Below are 27,644 nucleotides of genomic sequence, written 5' to 3'. Positions count from 1 at the left end.
ATGAATATTTAATTAGTTCAAAGTTTTACACTAATAAATTAACATTAGGTTTAAGTTTCAATAATTGTTTTTTACAAAATAGTTATAAATAAGTTTAAAAAATTAAGTACTTGTAGCTTTTAAGTTTTCAATATGAGATAATGTTGGTTTCAAGTTAAATAGACATAGTAAAAAAAGTATTTATTTTATTATTATTTTATGTTTGATGAAAACTTAAAAGTTGAGTGATTTTTTTTTATAATGAAAATATAGCATTAAGAATTTAAAAGTGTTAAAAAATGATATGCTGGTGTGGAAATATTATTTACTGTGACAATTTTTATTAATTTGCTAGGAATATATCCTTCTAATTCATTTCAATTGAAAATAAACATGTACAACCAATTTGGTCATTTTTCCTGCAGATTGAAATCATAGGAAGGGTTGACATACACTCAGGATAACTCAGGACAGTTTGAAAATTTCAATTATATCAGAATGACTCAGGCTATTCTGAATTAAAAATGTAAGGATGACTGAGGCCAGTTTAGTTTTTTATAAAAACCTCAGGATATTAAAAAAATATTTTTGACAACATCAGTCCAGTTTTTTTCTAGATCTTGAATGAGGTTTAGCTGTTCCAGTTTAAATTTTTGAATATATATTTATCCAAATTTTCTTCATTAAGCTTTTTTTTTTTTAAGTTTGTTTAATAACTTTTAAATCTGTTTAAGATGTTTTTTAGATGATCTTAGAAAATCCAGGATGACACAGGACAGTTTATAGTCACTCATGACAGTTATTGTTCTATAAGGATAGTTTTTGTAGACTCAAAGAGTGACAACCCTGCATAGGCAAATAAAACCCTGTAGTTTTATAATTAAACAAAAACTGGAAAACATTAGATATATATTAACATTTTTCTTGTAAATAATAAATTTTAGATTAATTTAAAAATAACTGTTTAAAACAATAAAAAATTATATATTTTCTATGGTTTTATTATTTTAAAAAACATTTAATGTAGGACTACATTATCTTTTCAGTAACTTTATATATAAAAAAAAACTTCTTACACTAAACTCAATTTAGTAAAAAGGACAAAAAAAACTTGTTTTTTAAAAACCTAGAAGAAAGTTCGAAAAAACAATTTTCTAAGAAAAACAGTGGCTATACTGTTTATATGTCAATTTATTAAAAATATGTAAAAATAGAATGTTAAAGTAGCCTAGAATTTTATTTTACTAAGCTATGTTTTTGTTCAGCATATTTTAAAGGTAAATTTTGTTGTATAAGTGTTGAGTAATAAGTTTTGATTATACAACCTTTTATAAACTTATAATTCTATACCTCACTAAAAATTAAACTTATTTTGATAAGAATGCAATTGTTAGAACTAGTGTTGCTACTAGAGAAAAAAGATAACAAAATAACATTCATTTGGATAGTGTAAATGGTAGTTTTAAAAAATAGTAAGCAAAAGAGATTTTGGCCTTGTTGATCGTAATACAGCTTATACTTCCTCATAAAATTTTTATGGAATTATAATCTGTATAACAACAAAAGTTTTATTGTTATATTTTAATATTCAATTTAGAACTTAAACTAAAAATATGATATATAATTTTTTACTAATGTTCAGAATACTTTACTCAGAAACCACAAGTTTTTTTTTTTATGATAACAGTTAACTTAGGCCATAGGGCTTGTCCACCTTGTTTTAAAAAGTTGAATTAGTTTTCTTAGATTTTATCTTAGCTATAAGACAATTTAAACCACTTAACAATATTAAAGTTACTATCTAGATATAAGCAATTATAGTTTGTGTGCCCAATAGACTCCTTATAGAAGTGACAAACTGAAAATGCTAAAGTAAACTTTTTTACTAAAAATCTATCTTCTCCTTCAATTGTAATCAAACCTTTTCAAATTTGTACTTATTTTTATATTCCAACATGTCATCTCTTTTAAACTATTTAAAGAATGTTTCATTGAAATTTGAAGTATCTACCTCAAAAATTGAAGGATAAAGTTTTTTTTTCGAATTGAAGGATAAGGTAATTTAAATTTCTGAGAAGAACTGTATCAAAAACTAAAAATATTACCATATCACAAAATTTTAATATAATTTTTATATTTGAAAATAGTGGCTTGTAGTTTATACTTGAAGCTTTCATATAATGATAATTTTAATAAAGAAGTTTGTTGACCTACCTTATGATAACAAACAAAACATAAGTATAAGTAGATTTTTTATTGATGGTTTTTAAATGGTTTTAGTTTAATTATTTTACCTACCTCAATGTTATTTTATATATTCTAATTACCAATGAAATTAAACACTTCGCAACTTTTTTATTAACACAATTTTTGTTATAAGTATTAATTCAACAGAAATTTAATTTTAACTTCTAGTATACAAAATGGTGGGTAATGAGAGTATTACGTTCAGCACATTTGACATGTTTTTTGTAAGTGTTGCTGTTGGAGCTGCTGCTTACTATTTTATTTTCAAGAAAAATAAAGATGAAGATGAAGACACAAACATGTTGTTACCAACACCGTAATTTTAATTTTTTAATTGATCAGAACCGTGTGATGAAATTGCTACTAAAACCTTTGTTATGATATTGTTATTGTACTTTAGTTATACTAATCTCATCAAATTTTAGTTTTAAATTTGTTCGACCTTATAACTTTTATGATTTAATATAACCTTTTATAATTATGTATATACAGAAAGATTCGTCTTATATATAGTAATCTTAAATCAATTATTTATTCATTTTTATTATTAGAAGTAAAAATAGTGTAAAATATGTTTCAGTTTTATTGTAAGTTTAAATATAAGTCCTTTTTATTATAATAATTTAGAAAATTTGCTAGATTTTATATTTTCAGAACAACTTCATTTGCAAGAAGTGATGCAAGCTCAAGTACTGTTGAAAAAATGAAGAAATCAGTTAGTTAAAATAAAATAAACAAGACAGTTATATACAAATAAAACTAGTATAAAGCAATATGTTATAATTTTTTCTATATAGTTTTGTCATTTTTGAAACTATACAAAAGATTTCCTAATCATTATTGTAGTGTTTTCAAGAATGCCACTCTTTTTTAGGTTAGTTCAGACCAAGCACATAGCTTGGTACTTTTCTACAATCTTCAGCAACGTATATTTTTGCAAAAACACATGCATTTTTTACTTTGAATTTTGTTAAGTGGTAAAATGTATCTGATGACTAAGATATATGTTAACAAAATAAGATAAAAAAAAATATTACCTTATGCCTTAACTTATGAATATTAAACTTGATTTTGATTTGTTTTGAAACAAACATAATTTCCTTATAGATGTTATTACAAACAACTGTAAAAAAAAGTAGTTGTAATAATATGTTTTTCTAACATAAACTTGTAATAAAAAGATGTATTTTAATTTTACTAAAATAAATTTTAAAAATTGATACATATATTTTAAAACCATTTTTATAAGAGTTTAAAAAACTTAAACTTTCAATGATATAAAAACAACAAACTAGTAAAGAATATATTACATTAAACTAGTACAGTGTCACTAGAAATTTTGTTTTAATTAAATTAATTTAATCTAGTTCTTAAAAAGTTGTTTAATTATTTAATGTTTTATTTTAAAATTAATATATCCTTTAATTGTTATTTCAAAAAAATTGGTTGAAAGTAATTTTGTTAAGCATATTAGAACTATTTCTTAGACATGCCAACCCCTAAACTAATAGATTGTACAAATCTAAGAAATAAAAATAACAAAGAAATAATGTATTTTTTTAAGTGTTTAATCTTTGCTGTAGCTTAATAATAAAGGAAAATAGATTAAACTTTTTTACACTGTTTACATTACTGTTTCTTAATTTACTTGTTTTTTCTTATAATAAAGAAATTTGAGTATTTGAAATCTTATAATTCAATAGATCAAATATCATTAATTATTTATTTAACTATGCTCAAAAACTGATGATGTTCAAAATTTTTTGTTGTTTTATGAATAGTAATTTTAATTCATTTTATATGCTATTGCAAACTTCAAACTAATAATGCAAAATTTTATGAAACTATTAAAGGGCATAGGGAGCCACCTTTATTTTTACAAATTAATCCTATTATGTAGAGTTTTATCTGAGCTAACAGAGATTTTTAACCACTTAAAAAAATTCAAAGTAACTTTTGAGATATAAGCAATCAAAGTCAGTGTGCTTAATAAGTTCCTAATGGAAGGCACAAACCATAAACGCAAAAAAAAGATTTTTTCATTAAAAATCTATCTGTTCATATATTGTTTTACCAATCTTCTTCAGATTTACACAAAAAGTCCATAAATAAAATTTAAATAGATTTAAAGCAGGATTTATTTGCTATTTTTGAAAAATAAAAAATAGATTTAATGCAAGATTAATTTTTTAATATTTTCAAAACTGCACCATTAAAAGTCTTTTACACTATAAAGGAACGATTCCTGAAAGTTTGAAGTCTCTAGCTCAAAAAATGAAGGAAAACATAGATTTTTAAAATTTCTGAGAAAAACACCCTGAAAGACTTGCGGTCTATAAGTTTGTATTGGAAACTTTTTACAAACATTATAATTTCAAAAATTAAATAATATTTTTAGTTTCTTTAAAAACTGGCTTGTAATTTGTACTTAAAGCTTTCATATAAGAGCCAATGTTAATGTTTGTAAAAAGAAATGTTGGACTCCCCTATGCCCTTTATATTTTTAAAACTTTAAGTGTTTTTCAATAAAGTTTCATTTTAATAGCTAACTTTAGCAATTTAAAATAGTATTGATGTTTTTAACTTTGGTACAGAACAAGACAGTTGTTGTTTTCTATGGAAGTCAAACAGGAACAGCAGAAGAATTTTCAAACAGACTTGCAAAAGACGCTCAGAGGTACGGCTTGAAAGCGCTAGTGGTCGATCCAGAAGGTTTGTTGAATAAATGTGTTTATCATTAAAACAACTGAAAAATACTAACAGCTTTCGAAGAATTTATTTCGTTGCTTTTTTTTTCCATTTTTAAATAAAACTGATTAGGGACTAATCTAATTTTTTCGTTATGTTATATTGTGTATATATATAGGTGTGCAACTAACAAACTTGTAGTTAAATTAGTTGTTTAATTAAGTTTGATGCTTTTGTGTAGAATTTGAAGCTGCAGAACTTGGAGCGATCAGTGAAATTGAGAACTCGCTTGCACTGTTTTGCATGGCAACTTATGGCGAGGGAGACCCAACTGACAACGCTCAGATCATGTACGACTTCTTGCAAGAAGGTGAATGTGACCTAGCTGGCCTTAATTACGCTGTGAGTTTGATAAAAATTGACTTCAACTTTTGGTAAAATTTATAGTATGGTAAGGACACTAGTTAGTAAGGTTAAAGGCACTTTGAACCCAGGTAAAATTGTGTACTTTGCAGGTTTGAGACAATTTTGCCTTTATTACATAGAATATTAACTAAAATCAACTTATTTCTTATATCCTTTTTTTTAAAGAGCTAATTTTAGAGTTACTATTATTTTTCTAAAAAAAATCTTCATATGTGCAAATATATTTATTGTTTTTGTATACCATTTGCAACTTATTATTAACATATTACTCATTTTTTTATATTTTATTTCACAAAGCTTTTCAAAACTATACTTTAGTATCAAGTGGTAAATGTTAAATGAATTTGGAAAAAAAAATGTTTGGTTAGTAAACAGCAAGGACGTAGCTAGCTCAAAAAAGTTACAAATCAGCAAAAATTAAAACAACTGAAATAACACGTCCTAGCGGGAACACAGCAATTTAAACTACAAATCTAAAAATATGCAGTTATGTTAATACATCAATAATGGAATGATGAAGTACGAGTCATAGCTGTATACAACGCAATTTATTTTGCTCCACACCCCCTATGACTCTTTATGTCATGCCACTTGTGTAAACCCAGAAAACATTCATTAAAAATAAAAAAATCACATTTTAACTCAAAAACATTTATGTTGTTTTCAAAATCAAACAATTCACTAGTCAATAGTAACAACAAGACGAGTTTGAAGTTAGCTTGAATATTTTATTTTTTTTGTCCAAACTTGGATCTAGTTATTTTCCTTATTTTATTAGCTAATTTAAAACTTTTTTTTATTCTAGAGAACGGTCCTTTGTCTAAAAACTAAAAAAATATTTTTTGGATTGGGGTTTTGTTTTTTGAGTGGGGCCCCTTAGAAAAGATTGGAATTTTTTTTTTTTTTTTGAGTATGAGTGAAAAAAAAAAAATATTTTTTTCATTAACCTTCTTAATAGTATGTGTATAAACGGCTATAATTTTATTTATTTATCAATTGTCAATATTTTGTAAAATTTGGCCTTTATTGGGTTTTTTTAGGAATTTTCTTATTTTATGAGTTTAAGTTCATAAAATTCATAAAAAACCAAATTAAGGCCAAATTGTACAAAATTGTGACAATTAGTTAAAAAATGTAGCCGTTTATACACATATTATTAAGAAGGTTTAAAAAAAAAATATTATTAATTTTTTTTCTCACTCAAACTTAGAATAAAAAATAAATAAAAAAAAACAATTTTTTCTAAGGGGCCCCACTCGAAAAACAAAACCCCAATCCAAAAAATAAATTTCAGTTTTTAGACAAAGGACCGTTCTTTAGAACAAAATAAAATATATTTTTAATTAACTAATAAGCAAATTTTTTTAACATAGAATTGTATGATTTTAATTTTTGAAGCTACAGCTTCCATTAGAATCAATTTTGCAATGCAGCTTTTTGAAAAATTAAAGCTTTAACGCGCTAAATGTTACAATTTGGATCTATTTGATATGTTTAATTTTTACGACACTAAAAATGCTAAAGAGTACATATATGTCAAAATTATCTCTTAGAAGTGCATGACTTAGTATAAATGAATACTAAAAGAAAGCATTCAAGCTGAAATAAAAGTTTTTCGCACATAAGTATACGTTTCTGTAGATTTGCAGAAACGTACCAAGCTACATCACTGGTAAACAGTTTAAAAATAACTTTAATATGACGTATGAATAAATTCAAATAATGGAACTAGTATAGTTTTGAAAAGCTATATTGAGTAATAAGTTGCAAATGGTGTATAAATTCGTTTAATAACCTTCCTATAAAGTTATTTTTAATTTGTATGCACTTACTATTCTCATTTTTATGTCATACACTTATAACATCAAATAGTTGCAATAACTTTACAAATAAAACCAAATTTTCCACTTGTATACCAATATATAACAAAATTTAAAATACAGTTTTAAAACTATAAGTTTCTATACATGAATACAAGCCCAATATTTTTACTTTTTTTCATTAACAATTTCATGAATTAATCAATTTTTGATAGTAATATTTATAATTTTATATGCTTAATTATGTATGTTTTATGTTTGGTTTTTTTTTTATTGCACCAGTTTAACTTAAACCATAAATATGTACCGAATTTTTTGATTTAGTATTAAGCATTTACTCTATAATTTTTTTAATGTCAAACTTCAATTTTATCAAGAAATTCTAATACAAAATACAAACCAGAAGTTTGACATTTTAACACAACTCTATTTTTTAATAAGTTATTTAATAATAATCTAAAACACTTAGAATAATTACAATTGTGTATGGTTTATTGAAAATATTACTAATTTAAGTTTTAAAATCAACGGATCTCAAATTTATCATAAATATTTCTAAATAGTGAAAAGACGTTAAATTTTTTAATTAAAGGGTATTAGTTAACTAAAATAAATTGTTCATGAGCTAGTTTTAATTTAAAAAAGTAAAAATTTAATAACAGTATAAAAAAAAGTTTAAATTCTTTTTTATTTAACCTTGTTTTTTATTTTGCCTATAAAGAATCCATTGAAGAAGTTTCCGAAAATAATGTCTTTTGATTATTAAACTTCTTCAAAATTGTAAAAAGTAATTGTAGCTATAACAAAATCAACAAAATAACTTGAAGTTGTTAACAACATAATTGACCGGTATGGTCTTGAATCATTTTTTATGTCGATTAATGTTTTTTTAACGAAACACTTTTTTTGTCTAGGTTTTCGGACTTGGAAACAAAACTTACGAACATTTCAATTCAGTTGGCAAGTATTTCGATAAAAGATTAGAAGAATTAGGTGGCAACAGAATGTATCAGCTGGGAATTGGGGACGATGATGCCAAGTTAGAATGATTTATTTATCTAATTAGTGCAAATATTTTAACTCTTTCTTAAGTTATATGTATAAATATTTTTTACTGCAAAAACTTAAATGTCGATCACAAGAAAGATGTTTTGTTGTACTGTTAGCTTATGTTTTACTATTTCCGTTTACTTTTGGTTTTACTTATCTGACTCAAATTACATAAAAACCAAAAAGTATGTTCAAGTCATTAACTTGTTTTGATAACATTTGTTTTTAGGTGCAACAGAATGCAAATAGTTTTTTTGAATTCAAAACAATAAGCAAGTAACTTGCAAAAGCTCATTAAAATGATAATTTTAATTATGTTTTTTAGCAGCTAAAATTAATATATATTGAAAATAAAGTTTATATAAATATCACTATTAAATCAAGTTAATAACAATTTTATTATTTCTTTAACTAATACACTATTATTAACAATTTATAAATACCTAACTTGAACACTTGATATCAGTTATTTTTGCATTTTAAAGCATTAAATAACTATAAAGAAAATTTGAAATGAGTGTAGTCTTCCAAATTTTGTTTTAGTAACTAGATAGATAACTTGTTTTTTTTAGCTATACTTTAATATGAGATTAGCAAAAGCATTCAACTAGTTTAAATCAAAATCAATAGTATAGAATAGTTAATTACTAAAAAAAATAAGAAATATTTTAATTAAAACATTCAGTATCGAAGAAGATTTCGTCACTTGGAAAGATTTGTTGTGGCAGGCGATTGTTGAGAAGATGGACATAAAAATAGATGAGAGTCAGGCCAACTTCAGGCAGTATGCGTACAAGGTGGTTGAGAAAGACGAAGACATGAAGGTTTTCAGCGGAGAAATTTCCAGGATCGACTCCTACAAAAATCAAAAAGGGTAGGTTTTTTTGTAAATTTTTTTAAATATGTTAAAATAAAAAGTTGATTGAACAATATCATAATGTCCGGTTATGTGTAACAATTTTATTATGTAACTTTATTTAGTTCAAAGTGGTTTTGACAAAAGCTGTTAGCTTGTTATAAATACGACATACTAGTTATAGCAAAATAAAAAATTAGATTAAATTTTGTTAGTTTTTCAATTGGATTAAACCGATTACTCATTTTTACAAACATGAAATTATATAGTTATCATTTTACTAATAGTTTATTGTTTACCAATGTGCTGTTGATATATTTGAACTGGGTTTTTTTAGTTGTCTTATTTATAGATTAAATACATGTTTAATTATTTTAATAACGTTTTTATTTTTTCAAAGGTGACTAACTAAAAAAATCTTTATATTTTAATATATCAGAATTAAATTGATTTTAAAATCTATTGTAATCTTTATCTTTAAAGCTAATTTGTTATTACTTATTCAGTAGTAAAATGTTGTTGTAAAATTTTAATATTGTATTTTAAAGTAAACGGATACTTGACATAAATTAAAAGTAGAACTAAACTAAAATCTAAATATTAGCTGTAAGTATAAGTTTTTAGAAAATCACATGCAGATTGCAAATAAGAGTAATGAGATTAATTTTTCAAATGAAAAATAATGTGGTTATTACAACACAGTTATAAAACAAGTCTTTATTAAACCTTTTGTAGTTTAAAAATACACAAGGTGATTTCATCAGATAAATGCAATTGAAAAATGTTTCTTGTGTTTTTACATAACGATTTAATTTTCAATAAATTTTAAAGTTGTTCTTAACATGTTTTAAAATTTTATTTAAATTTTTTGGTTTGTACTAAACTCCATCCTTAAATTTAGTTATATCATATCTATTGTTTAACTGATAAAGTCATTAATTGTTATTATTTATTTATTTTTTTGAAATACTATTAAATAAATATATATTAAACTAAAAAATATATAACCTAATGTTTAAAGGCATTCATTTCTATAAGTTATATTTTTTCAAATTATTTTTATATTGAACTGTTTTTTTTTTTTCTTAATATACAAGCAATTAAGTTTTTTTAAAGTAAAAATTGAAAATTTAACTGATCTATATATTAGTTTAGCTGATGAGTTTACCCCATAAATATTAAAAACTAGCGTTATTTTATGTTATTTAAATAGTTAACTTTAGAATACAAGTATTAAATTTCTCTGTATGAGATATTTCTTAGTTCTTAAATATACATTTTTTTGTTTCAAAATCTCAATAAAAACTTATTTGCTTAATTAATTAACAATTTTTATATGTAAAGAGTGCTTGAATAATTATTTTTGCTATTATTATTTTTATATTGTTACAACAGAGATATATATTTTTTAAATTCAAATGTGTATAGCTTTATAGATTATTAATGTAAAATATATAATTCCAAACAAAGTTGATATAATTAAATTAATATATGCTGTTTAAATGTGTTTATTTTCGCTTTTAAAACTTTTGAAAGTAAATTTGTAGTGATATCAGTAATTTTTGTAGTATAACTTTTTTGTCTAAAAACCCAAAGTAAGTTTAACAATTGTTATAGGCGTTTTAAACAAATATATATTTTCAGTAACTAAGTTGAAACAAGACTATAATAAAACTTTATTGTATTTAATTTGCAGTTTAGGTTTATAGTATTTCTCCTATTTTTGTTTGATTGATTTTGAATGCTTCATTTCCAGTATATACACAAAACAAACAACATTTATTCAAAATAAAGATGGGTATAAGCTATTTTAATATAATTTTTACTTTTAATTTACTGATATTTAACAGGCCGTACGATGTAAAGAACCCGTATTTGGCTGAAGTGTCAGTCAACAGGGAACTCCACAAAGGAGGAGATAGAAGTTGCATTCACGTTGAGCTTAACATCACTGACTCCAAAATCGGGTGAGTTATGAAGCTTTTAGTAATAAATATATCCATTGAGTTTATTATATAAAGTTGAAAATTAGGTTTCAAGTACAAACTTAATAACAAATATTTTAAGGAGCATATTAGGAAACTTTTTATTTTACAGCAATGTAGTTGGTATATAGAGTTTTTATCTTGACATTTTTCTAGTATTTTTACTAAGATGAAAAAAAAAAAAGATTAGTTATGTTTTAAATATTTATATTAAAATAATTGATTATGTGATCAACTAAACAGTGTTGTTTTACTTATAATTTTGCCCCTTTAGAAAAATTACAGGTCCACCTCAAAAACATTTGTTATAAAACATAAGTCATAGTAGTTACGTCCATAACTTATAAAATGATTAGGTTTAAATTTTAGGTCAAATTACTTTTATATCTAAATTCTTACTCGCCTAAATTATTTTTTAAATAAATCTTAAAGGACATGCAGTAAAGTTGTAAAATTTACATATAATTTTTTTTAAATTAGTAGTTACATATCAAACAACGTAGTTTTATGTTTGTTAATGCTTTTAAGCTATTTTTCAAAAACAAGTGTTGAAGGACATGTAGTAAAATTATAAAATTTAAATAAAATAAAAATATAGGTACTTAAAAAACCACATAGTTTTACGTTTTTTTTTTCAGCTTAACAATCAAAGCACTGGTTAGTTGCAAAGTTTTAGTAATAATAATTTCAATATTTTTATCTTTCATCAATATTTTTTTTGCTTATCTCATTAGTTATAAGTTGTGTGGGATTTTAAAGCTATTAAGATGAAATGTTAAATGAGGTGGGTATCATAAATAAGAATAAAATAATAATAAAAGTATATGCAACATTATCCTTTGATGAATATTACAGACTAAAGTTCGCTTATTATGTAAAGATTTTAGATGAATTTCTGTTTTGTGTGTAAAACAAATATTTATGTGTACAACAAACACACAAAACATTATATCATTCATTTCATGCGTTGTTCATGTTATTACAACAACTTTTTTTCTCGTATTTTATTGTAGATATTGTAATGGTTGTCAACATTATTTACATTTCAAGTATTATGTTATATTTGACTTTGTGTTTTACAACAAAACGTGTTTTAAAAAAGCTTACAATTTACTCTAAAAAATCAGTTAGTAAATAGCATAAGTCAAATAATAATTTTTGAAAAAAAAAATCAAATATTTGTTTAACTTTCAGCTCAATTGTTTAATCAAGTTTTTCTAAAAAAAATTTTCAGCCTGTCACGTACCAATAAGTGTTTATATTTTTTTTTCTAGTGAACGTTTAGTTCTTTAATATGATTGCAAAGTTGATTTTTTCGGTTCCCCAAACTCATCTAATTAATCGCCCACTTCTTGGTTAACAAAATTTTCTCGCCTCTCATAAGTGACTGTGTACTATCATATTATATAGAGTGTTAGTATAAAGGCTTTCAAAGTTATAAACTAAAACAATTACAGGAGCTTATTTATATAATCTTTATAAACTTTATGTGTATGACTTTTAGCACAGTTTCGCTAGCTTGATTAAACGACACAACTATTTTCATAAAAGTTTACAGCTAAAAAATATACAAAATTAATCAATCAGAAGTTTGTTACAATTCAATGTTTCTCCCTATTGGTATAGTCTTTTGTAATACTTCTTATTCAAATAGAAGTGTTGTAGTTTTGTTTGAATAAATTGTATTGTAATAAACTGCTGATTGATTTTTTTGCCCTTAATAAACATCAAGTTGAGAACTATAACTGTTTAGATCAATATTGAAAGTATACAACTAAAAAAGATTTGTATGTTTTTTAGTAATAGGAGTGAAGTTAAGGACTGATTTTTTTTTCATGACTGCAATTTGGTACATACGCATGTTATCCCCTTTATCTATTTTGATGTTTAATGTTGCAGTTTAAAATTCTTGAAACTTTTTGCACAAATTTATCTCGCCATAAATTTTGAAGTACTGTTGCTTTACTTTCTCTTGTGAATAAAGTTTTTGATATTTTATTTTATATATTTAAGTTCATTTTAGCAACTATACAAAAAAGTTATCTAATGAAAGTTATTAAAAACGATCGAAATATAACAAAATTATATCTATAATCATTGTAAGTATTTATATTTTATTAATTTCTTTAAACTGTTTACTTGTTTTGTTTTTAATGTTATCATATGTTTACCTCAAAACTTTTTTTTTCATAATTTTAAAGTTTATTTATAAAGTTTGAAAGATATCTATTGATTTTGACAAAGATAAGGATTTTTTTCTTTTAAGTAAAATTTATAACACAGAAATGTACTTTAAATTTAGTAAAGTACACAATGCCTTTCAAACATTCAAGGTTATCGTTTTTCACATCATCATTCTTTAAAAAACTATTTTTATATACTTGAACTAAAACAGCAAAAGTATTTTAATCCAAACAATGTAACATTTGCCTTTTACCTGTGTACAGTGTGCACTATTAATTTATTATTATTAAATTAATAAGTACGTCATCATCCTTAATTAACAGCTCTCTAAGACAAGTTTGTAAATGATGCTCTTTTTTTGTTTATTGATTTGGTTATTAGTTTTGGTTGTTAAAGTAGGTAATGCTCAAGTTTGTAGCGACTGATGTAATAAATAATAATATGTTAGCTTTTTCATTTAAAAAAATAATTACTCATCCTACGATGCCTATCTATAGTTGCACCACGCAGGGTTGCCACTCGGTCAGGAAAAGTCAGAAAATCAGGAAAAGTCAGGAAAAATTTAAAAAAATGACAAAAGTCAGGAAAAGTTAGGAAAAAATGGGGGGTTTTGAAAAAAAGTCAGGAAAAGTCAGGAAATTTGATAAAATTAAAAAAAAAGTCAGATTTTGTCAGTTTAAATTTACAAAATTCCTTGTTTTCCAAAGCCTTCAAATGGTAAAAATTAATTAAAAGTCCTTTAAAGTCAAAAACAAATTCCAAAATTTTCCTAGAAATTTACAATTTTTTTAAATTTTATTTCCAATGCCTTCATCTGGTATAAATTAGTAAAATATCCTTTATAAAACTGCAAAAATTTTCTATTAACATATTGAACAGCTTTATATAGTTTCAAGTGTTAGATTATGTATTTTAGAATAAGTTTAATTTAAGAGTTTGATTTAGAAAAGTCAGGAAAATTTTGGTAAAAAGTCAGGAAAAAGTCAGGAAAAGTCAGGAAATTTTCTCAGCTTGATCAGTGGCAACCATGACCACGTGTTAAATTTTTTTTTCTAATATTTCATTGAAAGCAGTCTGTTTACTAAAAAAAGCTTCCAATAACTATGTGGTTGTATTAGTTGGGCAATATAGTTTTTTTTTTTGTTTTTATGACTTATTATGTACCAAATACGTAAGTGCAAAAGATATATATTTTATATCGGTATTGACTTGTAAATCTTTTTTTACCGTTTTTCTCTATACTATCTGCATTTTATGCACTATAAATGTGACATCGAATAAGTATTATACTTTTTATTGCGTCATAAAGCTTAAAACATAGCTGATATTTTTTAAGTAGAATAACTTATAGTTTTAAATGTTTTTTACAAAAAAGTTAACAAACAGGTAACAAAAATTTATTAATTGCCAACTTTTTTGCAATGCTACTACTTCATAATCTTTGGATGTTACTACATTAATTGCTATTTCTTTTGTTTAGATTTTGTTGTTTAGACTTTTAAGTTTACTGTAACTTCTAATCTAAATCTAAATCTCAAGTATTTGATTATAAATTGCAAAACGTTTCGATTAGAAATAAAACTAACAAGCACATTTTAATATTTATATAAATATAGATTAGAAATAAAAAGTATTTGTTAACTAAACAACTGCTATACAAAATTCAAATCTTTCAAGCATAAACAATTTAGCATTTAGCTTTATTCTAACATATTAGTATATTCTAAGTATTTTTTCATCATCATTTTTTAATGAAACAAGTGTTTATTTTTATCTCATCCATTATAAAGATAAATGATAACTTTGATAAAAGCGTTGCTTAATGTACGTATAGTCGGTTTTAAATTGTTTGTAGACTTGAAACAGTATATTCTGATAATCTTAAATCATTTCTTTAATGACATTTGAGTATTCTAAAATGTCAACATTTTTCTTTTCTACTTGTTCACAGTTCTACTCCGAATCATATTTTGTTTAAATATAAGATAAAGTTGTATAGTTTATTGCACAATAATTCTAAAAAACATCAATTTTGAAAAAAAGCTTAAATAGCATGTAATATAAATATGCACATATATATTTTTATTGGTAAGGGTTAAAGTACATACCAAGCATAATTTTAAAACTAAAATGTTGTTTATTCAAACCTAACTTATACTTTTTTATTTATAATGGCTAAAATAAGGTAAATTAATATTTTTTTATAACAGGTACAACGCAGGGGACCACGTTGCTGTTTACCCGACGAATGATCCTGACATGGTGGCAGGTCTCGCCAAAAGACTCAACATTGACCTTGAGACTGTTTTCAGAATGGACGCTTTAGACGGTGTGTTTTGGAATTGATAGTCAGAAAAAAAAGCTGTTGAATTAGCTTTTATATTACTAACTATATATTTTTTCAAAACTGTTCAAGCTTGAAAATTCAACTTAAATTACAGCAAAGTAAAGACTACTAAAAATTATAGCACATATTCAAACGTTTATTTGTTATTTTAAAGTTCGTATTTTATCATTACTGTTTAGATGAAAACAAACTGCATTCATATTAAAAACTGTTTAAATTTTTAATATTTACATTATTCGTATATTGTTTATATATAGTCTTAGTATAAAACTAAACACTTTGTAAACAGAGGACAGCAGCAAGAGGCACCCGTTTCCCTGCCCCACGACGTTCGGCACCGCATTGGGCCACTACCTCGACCTCACTTCCCCCCTGAGGACCAACGTCCTCCAAGAACTGGCCCAGTACTGCACCGACGACGAGGACAAGCAGTTCCTCCTCCGCATCACCGGCAACACTGCGGAGGGCAAGAAGGAGTATGAGGAGTGGGCGATGAAGTCGAGGAGGACTTTGTTGCAGGCTTTGGAGGACGTCCCGTCGTGCCAGCCCGACGTGGGGCACTTGTTGGAACTGCTGCCCAGACTGCAGGCCAGGTTATTCGTTTACTTCTTTGTGTATAAATGGCTTTAGTGAAATATTGGGCTTTTTTAGCTTTAACAACATAAGAGCGTTTCACTTGTGAAGACAACTTTATTTCAGTGCTACAATTGATACTCCTGCTCCTAACAAAATAGCTTTTTTATGAAAAGCTTTTTTTTAAAGATAAATATAAAGTTATAAATTTCCAAAGTTTTTAAAACCATATTTTGGAAATCTGTTGACCAAAATTAAAATAAACTATAGCCGTCATGTTATTAAACAGATACTACTCCATTGCAAGTTCACCAAGAAAAGATTCAAACAGCATTCACATTTGTGCCTCAGTTATCAAATATGAAGCATCGAAAGGAAGAATAAACAACGGTTTTTTTTACATTTAAATACAAATAGCGCTTTTGTAATAGTAGATTTTTCTATTTTTGGCTTTATTGTTTTTTGGTTCATTTAATCTTATTATAATAACCTCGTTTTCTTAAAATATTACTTTAACTTGTATTATGATATCGTTGTTGTTTAAAAATATTTTAAGTACTATGTGATAAAAATAATTCACGTTTTTTTTTTCTGTTGTAGGCTATCATTTAATAACTAAAATGGTAAGTATAAGTTTCAACAAGCTCACACCTTAATAACGGTTATCGAACGCAGGCGTCACGACCAAGTACCTGAGCGAGATGACCCCTGGAATGAAGTGCCCCATCTTCGTGCGCCGCTCCCAGTTCCACCTGCCCTTTAAAGTGTCCAACCCGGTCATCATGATCGGACCAGGCACCGGCCTCGCCCCCTTCATAGGTTTCATGCAGGACCGCGAGTACCACAGGGGCACGGGCAAGGAAGTGGGAGACATGAAGCTGTACTTCGGATGCAGAAAGAAGAAGGAAGACTACATTTACCAAGAGGTTAATCAGTTACTTTTTGTTGGAGCTAATCTTTTGAGTTGTTTTTAGTTGTCAATTTAAAAAATGCTTCTTCTTCAAATTTTATATGTTTTTGAATAAGAACCATTTGTTCAATGCAGCTATTCAAATGAAACTGTGTTTTCTGAATAAAATTTTGACAAAAACTAATCTTTTTCTCCTTCTATGAAGTAGAGATTTTTTTCTCAAGCCAGTTAAAAAATGTAATAGTAACTTTGTTTAATACATTCTGAACACAGGAACTGGAGAAATGGGAGGAAGATGGCCTCCTAAAAGAACTGAACGTGGCTTTCAGCAGGGACTCTTCAGAGAAGGTGTACGTGCAGCATTTGCTCAAGAACAACTCGCAGTCGGTGTGGGACGTCATCAGCAATAACGGCCACTTGTACGTGTGCGGCGACGCAAAGCATATGGCGCGTGACGTGCAGGAAGCGCTGACGTGCATCATCGAGGAGAAGGGCGGGAAGACGAGGCAGCAGGCGCAGGACTTCGTCAAGAACCTGCAGAAGAGAGGAAAGTACTCCTTGGATGTCTGGAGTTAAATGTGATGTGGTGGGATTTGTTTAGTTAAAAGTTGGTAGTAATTCTTTGTAAGTTTTGATTATAATTTTTAAAGATTAAGTCTTCATTCCTTGCAAAACTTAACAAATTTCAAGTGAAATTTTAACTATATTACATACTGAAATTTATATTAATGTCTGTTAAAAGAATTTATAAAAATTGTAAATAATGTTTAGAACTTAGAAAAACAAATTTTTATATGAAATAGTACTTGATTATTGATAATACATAGACTTATATTACTCTTTAATTTTTAAGATATACGGAGTCTAAAATGTTATGGTGTTTGTTTTAACTACATCTTTTTTTTGCATCCACTTTGAGTGAAATATTAAGTGTACAATACTGTTTAAAAAATTAAGCTTCTTTGTCTATAAATTATTTATTGAATGACAATATTTTAGAATTAGAGAGTATTTAAAACTAAGCTGAAGTTTGTTTTTATTTGTTTTCGGTAAAGACAGTTTTGATTTAAATTAGTTTTAAAAATATAAGATTTTATTTGATTTTAAATTGTAATTCTTTTTTCTAATTTTAAAAGGTAAAAAAGATTTTTTTTTCATGTAAATAGTATTTAATTTTTATTGCAAAGTAATCGCATCGTTAAGTTACTAATTCTGGCTCAAAGCGCAACTTTTACTAAAATTGTGTTTTTGACCGTCTTAATTAGCTTGTGAATGTAAAATACCACTTTGAAACTCTAACATACTATTTATAGTTCATTTAAATTTAGCTGATATTTTAGATTATTACTAATGTTTTAACTTAATACATTTCCTGAATTTAATGAAAGGAGGTGTAAGCACAGTTTGTATGCAGTCTTTTTGTATTTTACGTATCAATAATAATATTATTTTTATTGTAGGTTTATTGTCACACGATTGACCCAGGCATCAAAACCTGGGCCACATAAACTGAAAAATTAATGTGACATTTTTAAATCACCTTTTTGTCATTTTGTCTTACTTTATTTATATAAATACTTTTAAAATAAACTATTAGTTAAACTACCTGTTGTATGTATGTCTGTCATTAACATCAAACTAAAACTAGAATAAACATAAAAAGGTACAATGGAAATTTTGTATAGAAATTGTAACATTTTTTATTTAAAATTTTTAGAGCTATTTATGAAGTAAATTTTAATAACTACTCAAATTTTTACACCCACTGCCCTATAAAATTAAGTAGGTTATTACGTCTCAGCAAGATTTTAAATATTTTAATGCAGGAAGTGACTTATATTGATGATGATTATTATTTATGTATATGTTAAATACTATATTTAGTTATAACATGGATATATTACCATGTATGTTTAAGATTTATAAGTATAACAAAATTTTTTTTTAAATACAATATTGCTTTTATTTGTTATACTTAATTATTATTATAGTATTTACTGTCTGAACAAAGTAGCTCTCATTATCTTGGACACTGGAAATAAAAAAACGGTTTAAAATTTAAGATTTATACTAATAATTCCGTGTAAACATTTTGCATATTATTCTATAAAAGATAACTGTGTAGTTAAGATTATTTTGTTAGTATATTAGTTCATATTGCATAGTTGTCAAATTTTCAAGTTACTTTTTAAATTGTCTTAAGAATTACAATGCTTTAATATATATATATAAACACAAGTGTGTTCAGATTTTAAATATAAGCTTGTTTAATATCAGAAAAAAAATTCAAAAGTTAAATGATAAATGTAAAACTTATTTTAGTTCAAAATGGCAAAATCTAGTTAATTACTTTCATCGTAGTTACTTGTTATTTTGTGTTTGTTTTAATAAAAATTTTCTCTTATACAAATTTTCTTGTATTTTACAATAAAAAATTTCAAAGTAAATGTGACTTGAAATAATTTTTTAATGAATCTGACTCATTCTTCATAAAAGGCTGCCAACCCCTGCTCTAAACTAATCTGTTAGGCATATATTATTTTCTTTGGTACTTTTTATTTGAAAAAAACTCCCTGGCTTAACTTAACAAAACTTCCTCTGTTTTAATAGTTATTTATTAACATTATAAAGTCAATAACTAATACTTTAAAAATGTAAGGTTTATCATAATTTTTAAATTATAAGTATTTTATTCACTAGTACTGTCAAAAAACTAGTACTATCCTCAATTATAATTTTTTCAGTTAACCTTTATCTGTTTTTTTATTTCAAAATTTTGTATAAATATCTGTTTTTTACTGTTTTTGTGCTTCAAAATTTAAAGTTGTAATTATAGTGTATAAATATAAATGTTAGAACATAAGTGACCAGTAATTATTCAATAAGATATACAAGACACACAATTTTATTAAAACTAAATATATTTCGATCATTTCTCATCAGTACAAAGCTAACAAAAGGTTATATTTTACAAACTTATACAGTAATCAAGAGTTTAATAAAAGCAATTAGTAATAAATAAAATCATTTAAGTTAGCTTACGTTCTAATTAATCTACAGTAAAACTAAACATCAGTATAATGAAAACAACACTTATAAAGTATTACGAAAATAAAGAAACAGTACAGTCAAAATATGTCTTCTCACATAAAACAAGTTTCCTTACCATAGTACAAATAGCTTCTCATTTATTCAAATCAAAAACATTACTACAAGTTTTAATAATCTTAAATCTATTTAGATTATGACTGTTTGCAAATGTTGAATTATTAACCAAATGTTCTGCAATGGATGAACGTTTAGATGCATTTAAAAATTTGACCGGCATATCATCTTTCTTATCTGAAAAGCAAAAATTTTCTACATTCTTTGGGACATGCTCATTTATCCTTTTCGTTAGATTTCTTGTCTCGATGTCTTACACCAGGTGGTAAGGATCCAATATAAAACATCAAATCAAAGTATGGTAATTTACCAATAAAGCTTGCTTTACAACAGCAGCTGTATCGGTAAATAACCATACTTTGGTTTGATGTTGTATTCTTACCACCTGGTGTTTATAGTGGTTTAGAGGTGAGGAAGACTCTAGAGCTTTCTACATAATAAGTATTTGTTATCAATTGTCTAATTTTCTTTTCTAACATTTCTGAGCTTTTGTTAATGAACGGAATTTTTAAAGTATTTATACATTTTTAAAAACCTAATAACTCTATTTTATCCAAGTTTTTCAAATGTAAATGAATTGTTTTGTTAACTAACTCTTGTAGGTACCCGTTTTTGTTTAATAGTAACTTGATCTCTTTGGTTTCACTTAGTAGCAATTCTTAGAAACAAATCTTATGTGCACCATGACACCGAGTTCTGATTAGATTCACTTTTCTCTTTAAACTACAGCTAGATTAAAAATTCAAATAAAAACCTGTAAAAGTTTTCTTTCTATACACCGATTTTAAAAATATATTTTCTTCTTGTTTAACTTGTTCATCTAAAAAAGCAAGTTCATCATTAATTTATTATTCCATTGTGAAACTGATAGAGTTATGAGCATTACTCAAAATATTGAAAAATTCGTCCATAGTTTTCTTGCTACTGACCAACATGAAACAATCATCAACATACCGCAGGTACAATAATTTATTTTGGAAAGCAGGAATAACTTTCAATTTAATATATTCCATAAATATCTTAGCCAATATTGATCCCTAGGGGTATCACATGGTTATCCCGTCTTGTTGTGAATAGATTAAGTAATTGAAACTAAACTTAAAGCCAGAAGTTGCAAGTTTTAAAATTATTAAAATTTCTAGTATATTTTTCAATTTGATTAAATTAGAACCTATTTGTATTACGTTAAGAAAACCTGTTTTATGTAACCAAAAAACATTGAATATACTGATTCTTTATTTTCGTAATACTTTATAAGTGTTGTTTTCATTATATTAATGGTCAATTTTACTGTAAATTAATTATAACGTATGTAAACTTAAATGATTTTAATTATTATTAATTCCTTTTTTCTTTTATAAAACTCTTGACTACTTTATGATTACTCGGTTACTATATAAGTTTGTAAAATCTTATCTCTTGTTAGCTCTGTACTCTACTGATGAGAATTGCTCGAAGTATATCTATTTTTGTTGAAATTGTGTGTCCTGTATATCTTATTGAATAAATATAAATGTTTATTATAAATGTTGATTAATAAGCAATTTTTAGGGCTCTATAGCATATAGATGTATGAGCGACTAAATATAAAATTTTTGTAATCTACAGATTAAAAAAAACAAATAATGAAAAATAACCTTAAATTTACAAAACTTTTAAAGTTACGTCCCTTTTTTCACAAAATAAAATCCAAAAACTAAAATTTATTTTAAAAAATTAATAAAATTATCAACACTAATCTGTTAAGACAAAATTCTTAAAAAAAATAATTTTTGAAACCAAAAATAGTAAAGACATTTTACTATTTATCAATTTTTTACCGTTAGTTTGTCGTTTACAATTATTTAAACCCCGTTTAAGATTTCATCTTAGTCTAAAGTGAAAATGTTTAGGTTGACTAACTTGCGTTTAACTTTAATTTAAAATTTAATTTAGTGAACAGACTATTGGTAATAGCTAAACGTATTTGAATTAGTAACTTTCAAATACAGCTTTATTCAGTACTTTTAAAAACAGTTTGAATGTTTATAAAATTTTGTGCTATTATACAACAGTTATTAAAAAGCATTTAAAGGATCTTATGTTTAAAAAGACGCTTCGGAAATCTAGGTTTACAAAATTTATCTATTTAAACTACTTCAGGGTAAGTAAATAAAAAAAAACAATAAAAGCTTTGAATTATAAACATAAAATGAAAAAAACTAAACAAGACATGTAGTTTTAAACAATTTAATACAAAAAATATGTTATATTTTAATGATGGAAAATGTTATTAGAACTATAAACTTAGGGGTATTAGTTTGTTATAAATTTTAAAAACTATGTAAAATCGTAAAAGTTTAAATGTTTGTGCTTTGAAAAAAAAATTTTTTTTGCAATTAACTTTTTTACAACTGTAAATGCATACCTACAGTTTGCTACTGCAACTGTCTAAACTTTATAAACCATTAAACAGGCAAAATATGTGTATGTACATAAATTACTTAAGATACTCTCAACTTTTTTTATAAATAATTTTAGTGAGTGGTTTAAATGGTCAAGTTTCAGAAAACAATTGTATTAAGAACTTAGTAAATTTACTTAAGTAAACGTTGACTTATTTAATGAAGTTTGTACTACTAGTCTAAGTATAATAGATAGATAAATAAATATTATCAAATTATATAACCTAGGCTGGATATTTATAATTTATACACAATTGATATACTTAGTGATTATTCTATTTAGATATAACGTAATCATGAAAAAATAACCCCATGCAACCTATTCATACTTACCTTAATTTTTTTTTTTTTAATTCATTAAGATCAACCTGGAACCTTCTAAAACAGTCTTGGTCTTTTGAACCAATAGTGTACAGTTTACTATTCTGATAAGCTAGAGGTTTATGTCAATGTGTATTACATCTTGATAAGAAAACGTTTTTTGGAGAATTTATCAACATTTAAAAAATAACACTTGAAAATAGCTAGTAACTATACATTTTTAAAGTTACAAAGACACCTAGTTCATATTTAAACAACTCTAAACATGTAATGTTTATTTTCTTAATTTTAGAACCATCTATTTTTAACGTATCCTTTATAATTAAAACACCTAAGGGATTATTTTATTGTTAAAGACAAACAATTAAATAAAACAAAAGCTCTTATTCGATTTTGTAAGAATTTTATCAATGTAGCTACAGCTTAGGCAACTTGAAAATTAGTTTTAACGAAGTGTAATGTCTTGTGCTAACATAAAGTGTCTTAACAATTTTTTTAAGCTACATACTAACCCTGCTGTAGAGCGTAGAAAAGTTTTAAACAATAAACTGTTTTAAACTCTAGAAATAAATATTTATTGCCAAAGTTAAATTTTAAAAATAATGATTTTAACACAGTAGTTGTTCAATGTGTTTATTTGGTTCTTATTCATTATTCCAGTATGTATTGTAGTAATTTCTACTATTTTTCTATTGTATTTTTGTCTTTAAATTAAAATTTAACATACCTTTTTTTGTAATTTAATATTCTTAATGAATAAAAAATATAAAAAAGCATTAACAGAAAGAGCTGATCAAATATCATGTTAGTAGTAGTTTAGCTAACTTGTTTTTCTTTATTAATGTACTAGTATACTTTTAGCCTTAATTGTTTTTTGTGTTTGTGTAAATTTCTTTTTCGTTTCAGATATTTTATCCCGGACAGACGTTAAAAGGTATCAAAGTGGTGTACAACTCGATAACCAATTTTTTTTTCGGGCACCAAGTCCTAGGGCTAAATATTTTGAGCGTTCTTTTTTGTCGTTTAATAAACAGTATAATTATTCAATAAAATATTTAAATAAAATAGTCGATCTTTTTGATTTTTTCAAGTAATAACTAGTCAATTAGTAAATATACCTAATTTAACAATTATTTAAAAAACTGTTAGATACTAGGTTTTGCAACTATTAATTGATTAAGTTTCATATATTGTTTTGTCTATTTTACTTATATTACCATATTTATTTAATTTAGTTAGTTATATGTCGCTTGATAACCGAAAGATTTGTTTCCACTTAAGTTACATTGACCATATTCAGGAGTTTCAGTTTTATTTCTTATATTTTTTAAGACATACTGTTTTTTATCGTTACCTAATTCCTTACTTTTTTACTACGTTTGTCATAAATTTAAATAACTTACAAAGTTTTTACATTGTTTCATAAACAAATTTGAAGCGATTGTAGAAATAAAGTTGTAGTTCTATTCGATATTTATGTCAGATACACAATCTAAAACAAAAAACATTTTATATTTTATTAAATGACTTAATCATGATGATATTTGTGATCGTATACTTAAAAACAATTATGATTAATGATAATTTAATAATAAATAGTTTCAGTGCTTAGAACCTTTAGTTTGAAAATTTGGTATAAAAGTGGTACAAAAACTATAAAACCATAAAAATCTAATGATAGAAAATTCGGTTTGATCCGTATCCCTGAAGTTTTTAGTTAAATAAATCAAGAAGGTTTTGAAGATGTTCGAAAGCTGAACTTACAATTAAATTTTTACAGTAAGAAGTTTTTTACCCGAAAATTTGAGAAATTAAAAATCTCAGATCTATTAATTATAGTGTTAAAACAAAAAAAAAATTAAAAAATGCCAAAATATATGACATTGAGCTTTGAATAAAAAGGAAAAGCGTAAAAAATATTTGGTAAAAGTTAAAAGATAAATAATTTTTAAGTTATTTATAATCAAATTTTCTAGCTATTTAAAACTGTAAAATTATATAAATATTGAACAATATAAGGTTAATAATTTTCTTACTTTTACCAATTACTTTTTTTATCTATGCCTTGTTTGTTAAAATTTTTAAGTCACCATTAATGGTGTTTTTGTTTTATTTTGCCTTACTTATTTTGTATAAAATATGATAGGTACTATTTTAAAATCAAAAATTTGCTTTATTTGAACTTATTACATCATACTTTATTGAACGACAAAAAAGTACACTCAAAATGTTTGGTCCTAAGACCTGGTGCACGAAAAACCTTTTGGTTATCGAGTCGCACACCACGGATACCTTTAACGTCTTGTCCAGAATTATTATACAGAAAAACTACTTACGCAAAATAAAATATGAAAAATTTAATAAATTTAATGCATATATAGTTTTAATGCAGCTGTTTTTGGTACTGTTTATATCACTAAAGTAAACAACAGAGTACTTATAAAATAAATAATAACTTTTCTATACTAAGCAATTAAGATTAAAGTTCTTAATTACGACTTTTTTTTAAATAGGTAGAAAAAAATTTCAAAACTTGGTTACTAAAACAACAAACTTTATATTTCTTATACAGTTTATTGGAAGATTTTTAGATAAAATTTATTAAAAATTTTTACCACTTTTTTACTGTTATTTATTGTTGGGAGTCAACCATATAATAAACAAATTTATTAAACAACAACTTTGAAACCATTACACAACTTTTTCTGAAAATTTCAACTATGTATTTTTTAAATCCATTTTCTCTTTTATTGTATTTTTTTAGATACTGAATTTTTTTGAGAGAATTGGTCTTTTTTTTTTTTGTATAAAAATTTTTATGTCAACTTTAACAATTTTTCTATATTCATGTAGCATACGGTTTGGTAAGGGAATATTTTTTGTTAGTTGAACTTCAGTTATGTAGGTATTAAGGTACATATTACTGAATATTATTAATTCTTTTCAAAGTACGATATTTTTTTAAAATGTACTATTTTACAGTTATAAATGAGCAATACTTTTTATTATTTACAGTGTCACATACTTTTACTACGTATGTTTAGTTAAGAAAATCTTAACATACTAATTATTAAAAATATAAATAATTCTCCAACACTAGTAATCATACAAGTTATAAAACTTGGTTGAAGTTCTAAGACTAAGTTACTTCTAGATTTTTTATAACATAAATTCATGAAAACTTTATTGATCTTTTGTTTTAATAGTTTTATTAAAAAGTCAGCAATGCACAGTGGGCTGGCAAGTGGCCATTGACTATTTTCGCGACTAAACAGTTAAAGCAAGATTTTTATTTAATTGTTTAGAGCGGGGTTTAAACTTTTAAAAACTGGGTTTGTTTCTGTTCTGCTTAAAGTATACTAAAAGTTATGTAAGCTTAAATGTAGCCAAAGTTCGCTTTTTTTAAGTTTAAAAAAGCCTCGAAAAATGCTTAAATTTTTGTCAAAATTAAGGTCTACATCTACTGTTAAAAAACACCTTAAAAGCTTTTATACAAATACTTTTTTTAAGTTTTTTCATTTCTTTGTTTTAGTGTTAATTTAAAAAAGTCAAAATTCTTTGAATATTTTAATGTAAAATTATATTATTTCTCATTTAAAAAATCTTCTATTCTCGTCGAAAATTCATTGATGATTTATGGCTATTTAGGATATTCTTCAGGGTTAATTTTCTCAATTTGCCACCTTAGAACCAACATAATTTTTTTTTTAATAATTTAGTAAAAATGACAAGGTATCTATATACAAGTTTACAGACAAATCTATTACGTGGAATATAACTATTTTTTCAGATTTTGACAAGCAATATTTCTGTTAAGAAATTAATATAATATCCTAGCCCTGGTTTTTCACTATGACAAAAAAGACCATTTTGTATGTTCTGGTAGGTTCTTATTGTGTATAGATTCACTTATTTTTGTTTACAGATCATTTAAGCTCCAACAATGATGAGAACAGTTAGTATTGGTCAAAACATGGTAGCTTAGCATATGTTTTAATTGTTGAAATAGTTTTTTTTTTACTACTTTAGCAAATTAAAGGTTTTCTTGAAAAACCGTATCCCACAGGCCATGGTGGAACTTCTACAACAGGTAATGTAGTCAAAACTTTGCTTAACACCAATAATAGGACTTTGCTGACGCAGCATATTTCTGATGTTAGTTTAAAAGAAAACATTGACAAAATTATTTTGTATGTTTCCATTATTTTATGCCTCATAAATTCTAACAGAAAGATTAATGTAGAGAAATACTACTCAGTTTTATGTCAAAAAACAATGATGCTGTCATGTCGGTTAAATGGATTCGCTTTACACCAACTGCGCGTACTATTCTTGCACATATTGCTGAACTAATTGATCAAAACAACGGTAGAGGTTTGCTAAATTACACCGAAAGTGGATTGGAAGCTAACAACAAGTTTCTAAGACAGTACAGAATGAACTTTTCAAGGAAAACTTCTGTTTAAATCGATTATGGGACAAGAGTGACTACGATGTTAACAACACTTTAGACAGACTGAATTGCACTTATTGTAAAGAAGTTGGACATACTGCGCGAAGTTGTTTATAGCTAAATGAATAAATTTCATCATGTAGTTCAGAATGGGAAACGTTGTTACATATGCTTTGTGCTACTGAATAGAGTGTTT

General features: G+C 25.3%; 1 protein-coding gene across 1 annotated transcript; it reads left to right on the top strand.

Moving 5' to 3' along the window:
- The first annotated feature begins 2,377 nt into the window (after nt 1-2,377).
- LOC145849170 (NADPH--cytochrome P450 reductase-like) lies at nt 2,378-18,670 on the top strand. Its single transcript, XM_082954268.1, has 12 exons — nt 2,378-2,542; nt 2,881-2,941; nt 4,821-4,938; nt 5,156-5,316; nt 8,075-8,199; nt 8,896-9,084; nt 10,917-11,033; nt 15,446-15,564; nt 15,872-16,175; nt 16,445-16,545; nt 16,831-17,081; nt 17,339-18,670. Exons 1-12 carry the CDS (start codon nt 2,403-2,405, stop codon nt 17,639-17,641), a joined length of 1,989 nt encoding a protein of 662 aa, XP_082810394.1. The 5' UTR covers nt 2,378-2,402; the 3' UTR covers nt 17,642-18,670.
- Nucleotides 18,671-27,644: the final 8,974 nt, after the last annotated feature.

This window comes from Thalia democratica, chromosome 1 (assembly GCF_965202585.1).
Source record: "Thalia democratica chromosome 1, ktThaDemo2.hap1.1, whole genome shotgun sequence".
In the NCBI taxonomy this organism is placed as follows: Eukaryota; Metazoa; Chordata; class Thaliacea; order Salpida; family Salpidae; genus Thalia; species Thalia democratica.
Note: the sequence above shows the minus strand (reverse complement) of the source record. Positions and strands in the feature narration are given on the sequence as shown.

Excerpts from the sequence above, each read along its gene's own strand:
- LOC145849170 (XM_082954268.1), top strand. The coding sequence starts at position 2,403 with ATGGTGGGTAATGAGAGTATTACGTTCAGCACATTTGACATGTTTTTT. Across the intron at positions 2,942-4,820 it reads TTGAAAAAATGAAGAAATCA|AACAAGACAGTTGTTGTTTT; the intron begins GTTAGTTAAAAT and ends ACTTTGGTACAG. Across the intron at positions 15,565-15,871 it reads CAGAATGGACGCTTTAGACG|AGGACAGCAGCAAGAGGCAC; the intron begins GTGTGTTTTGGA and ends CTTTGTAAACAG.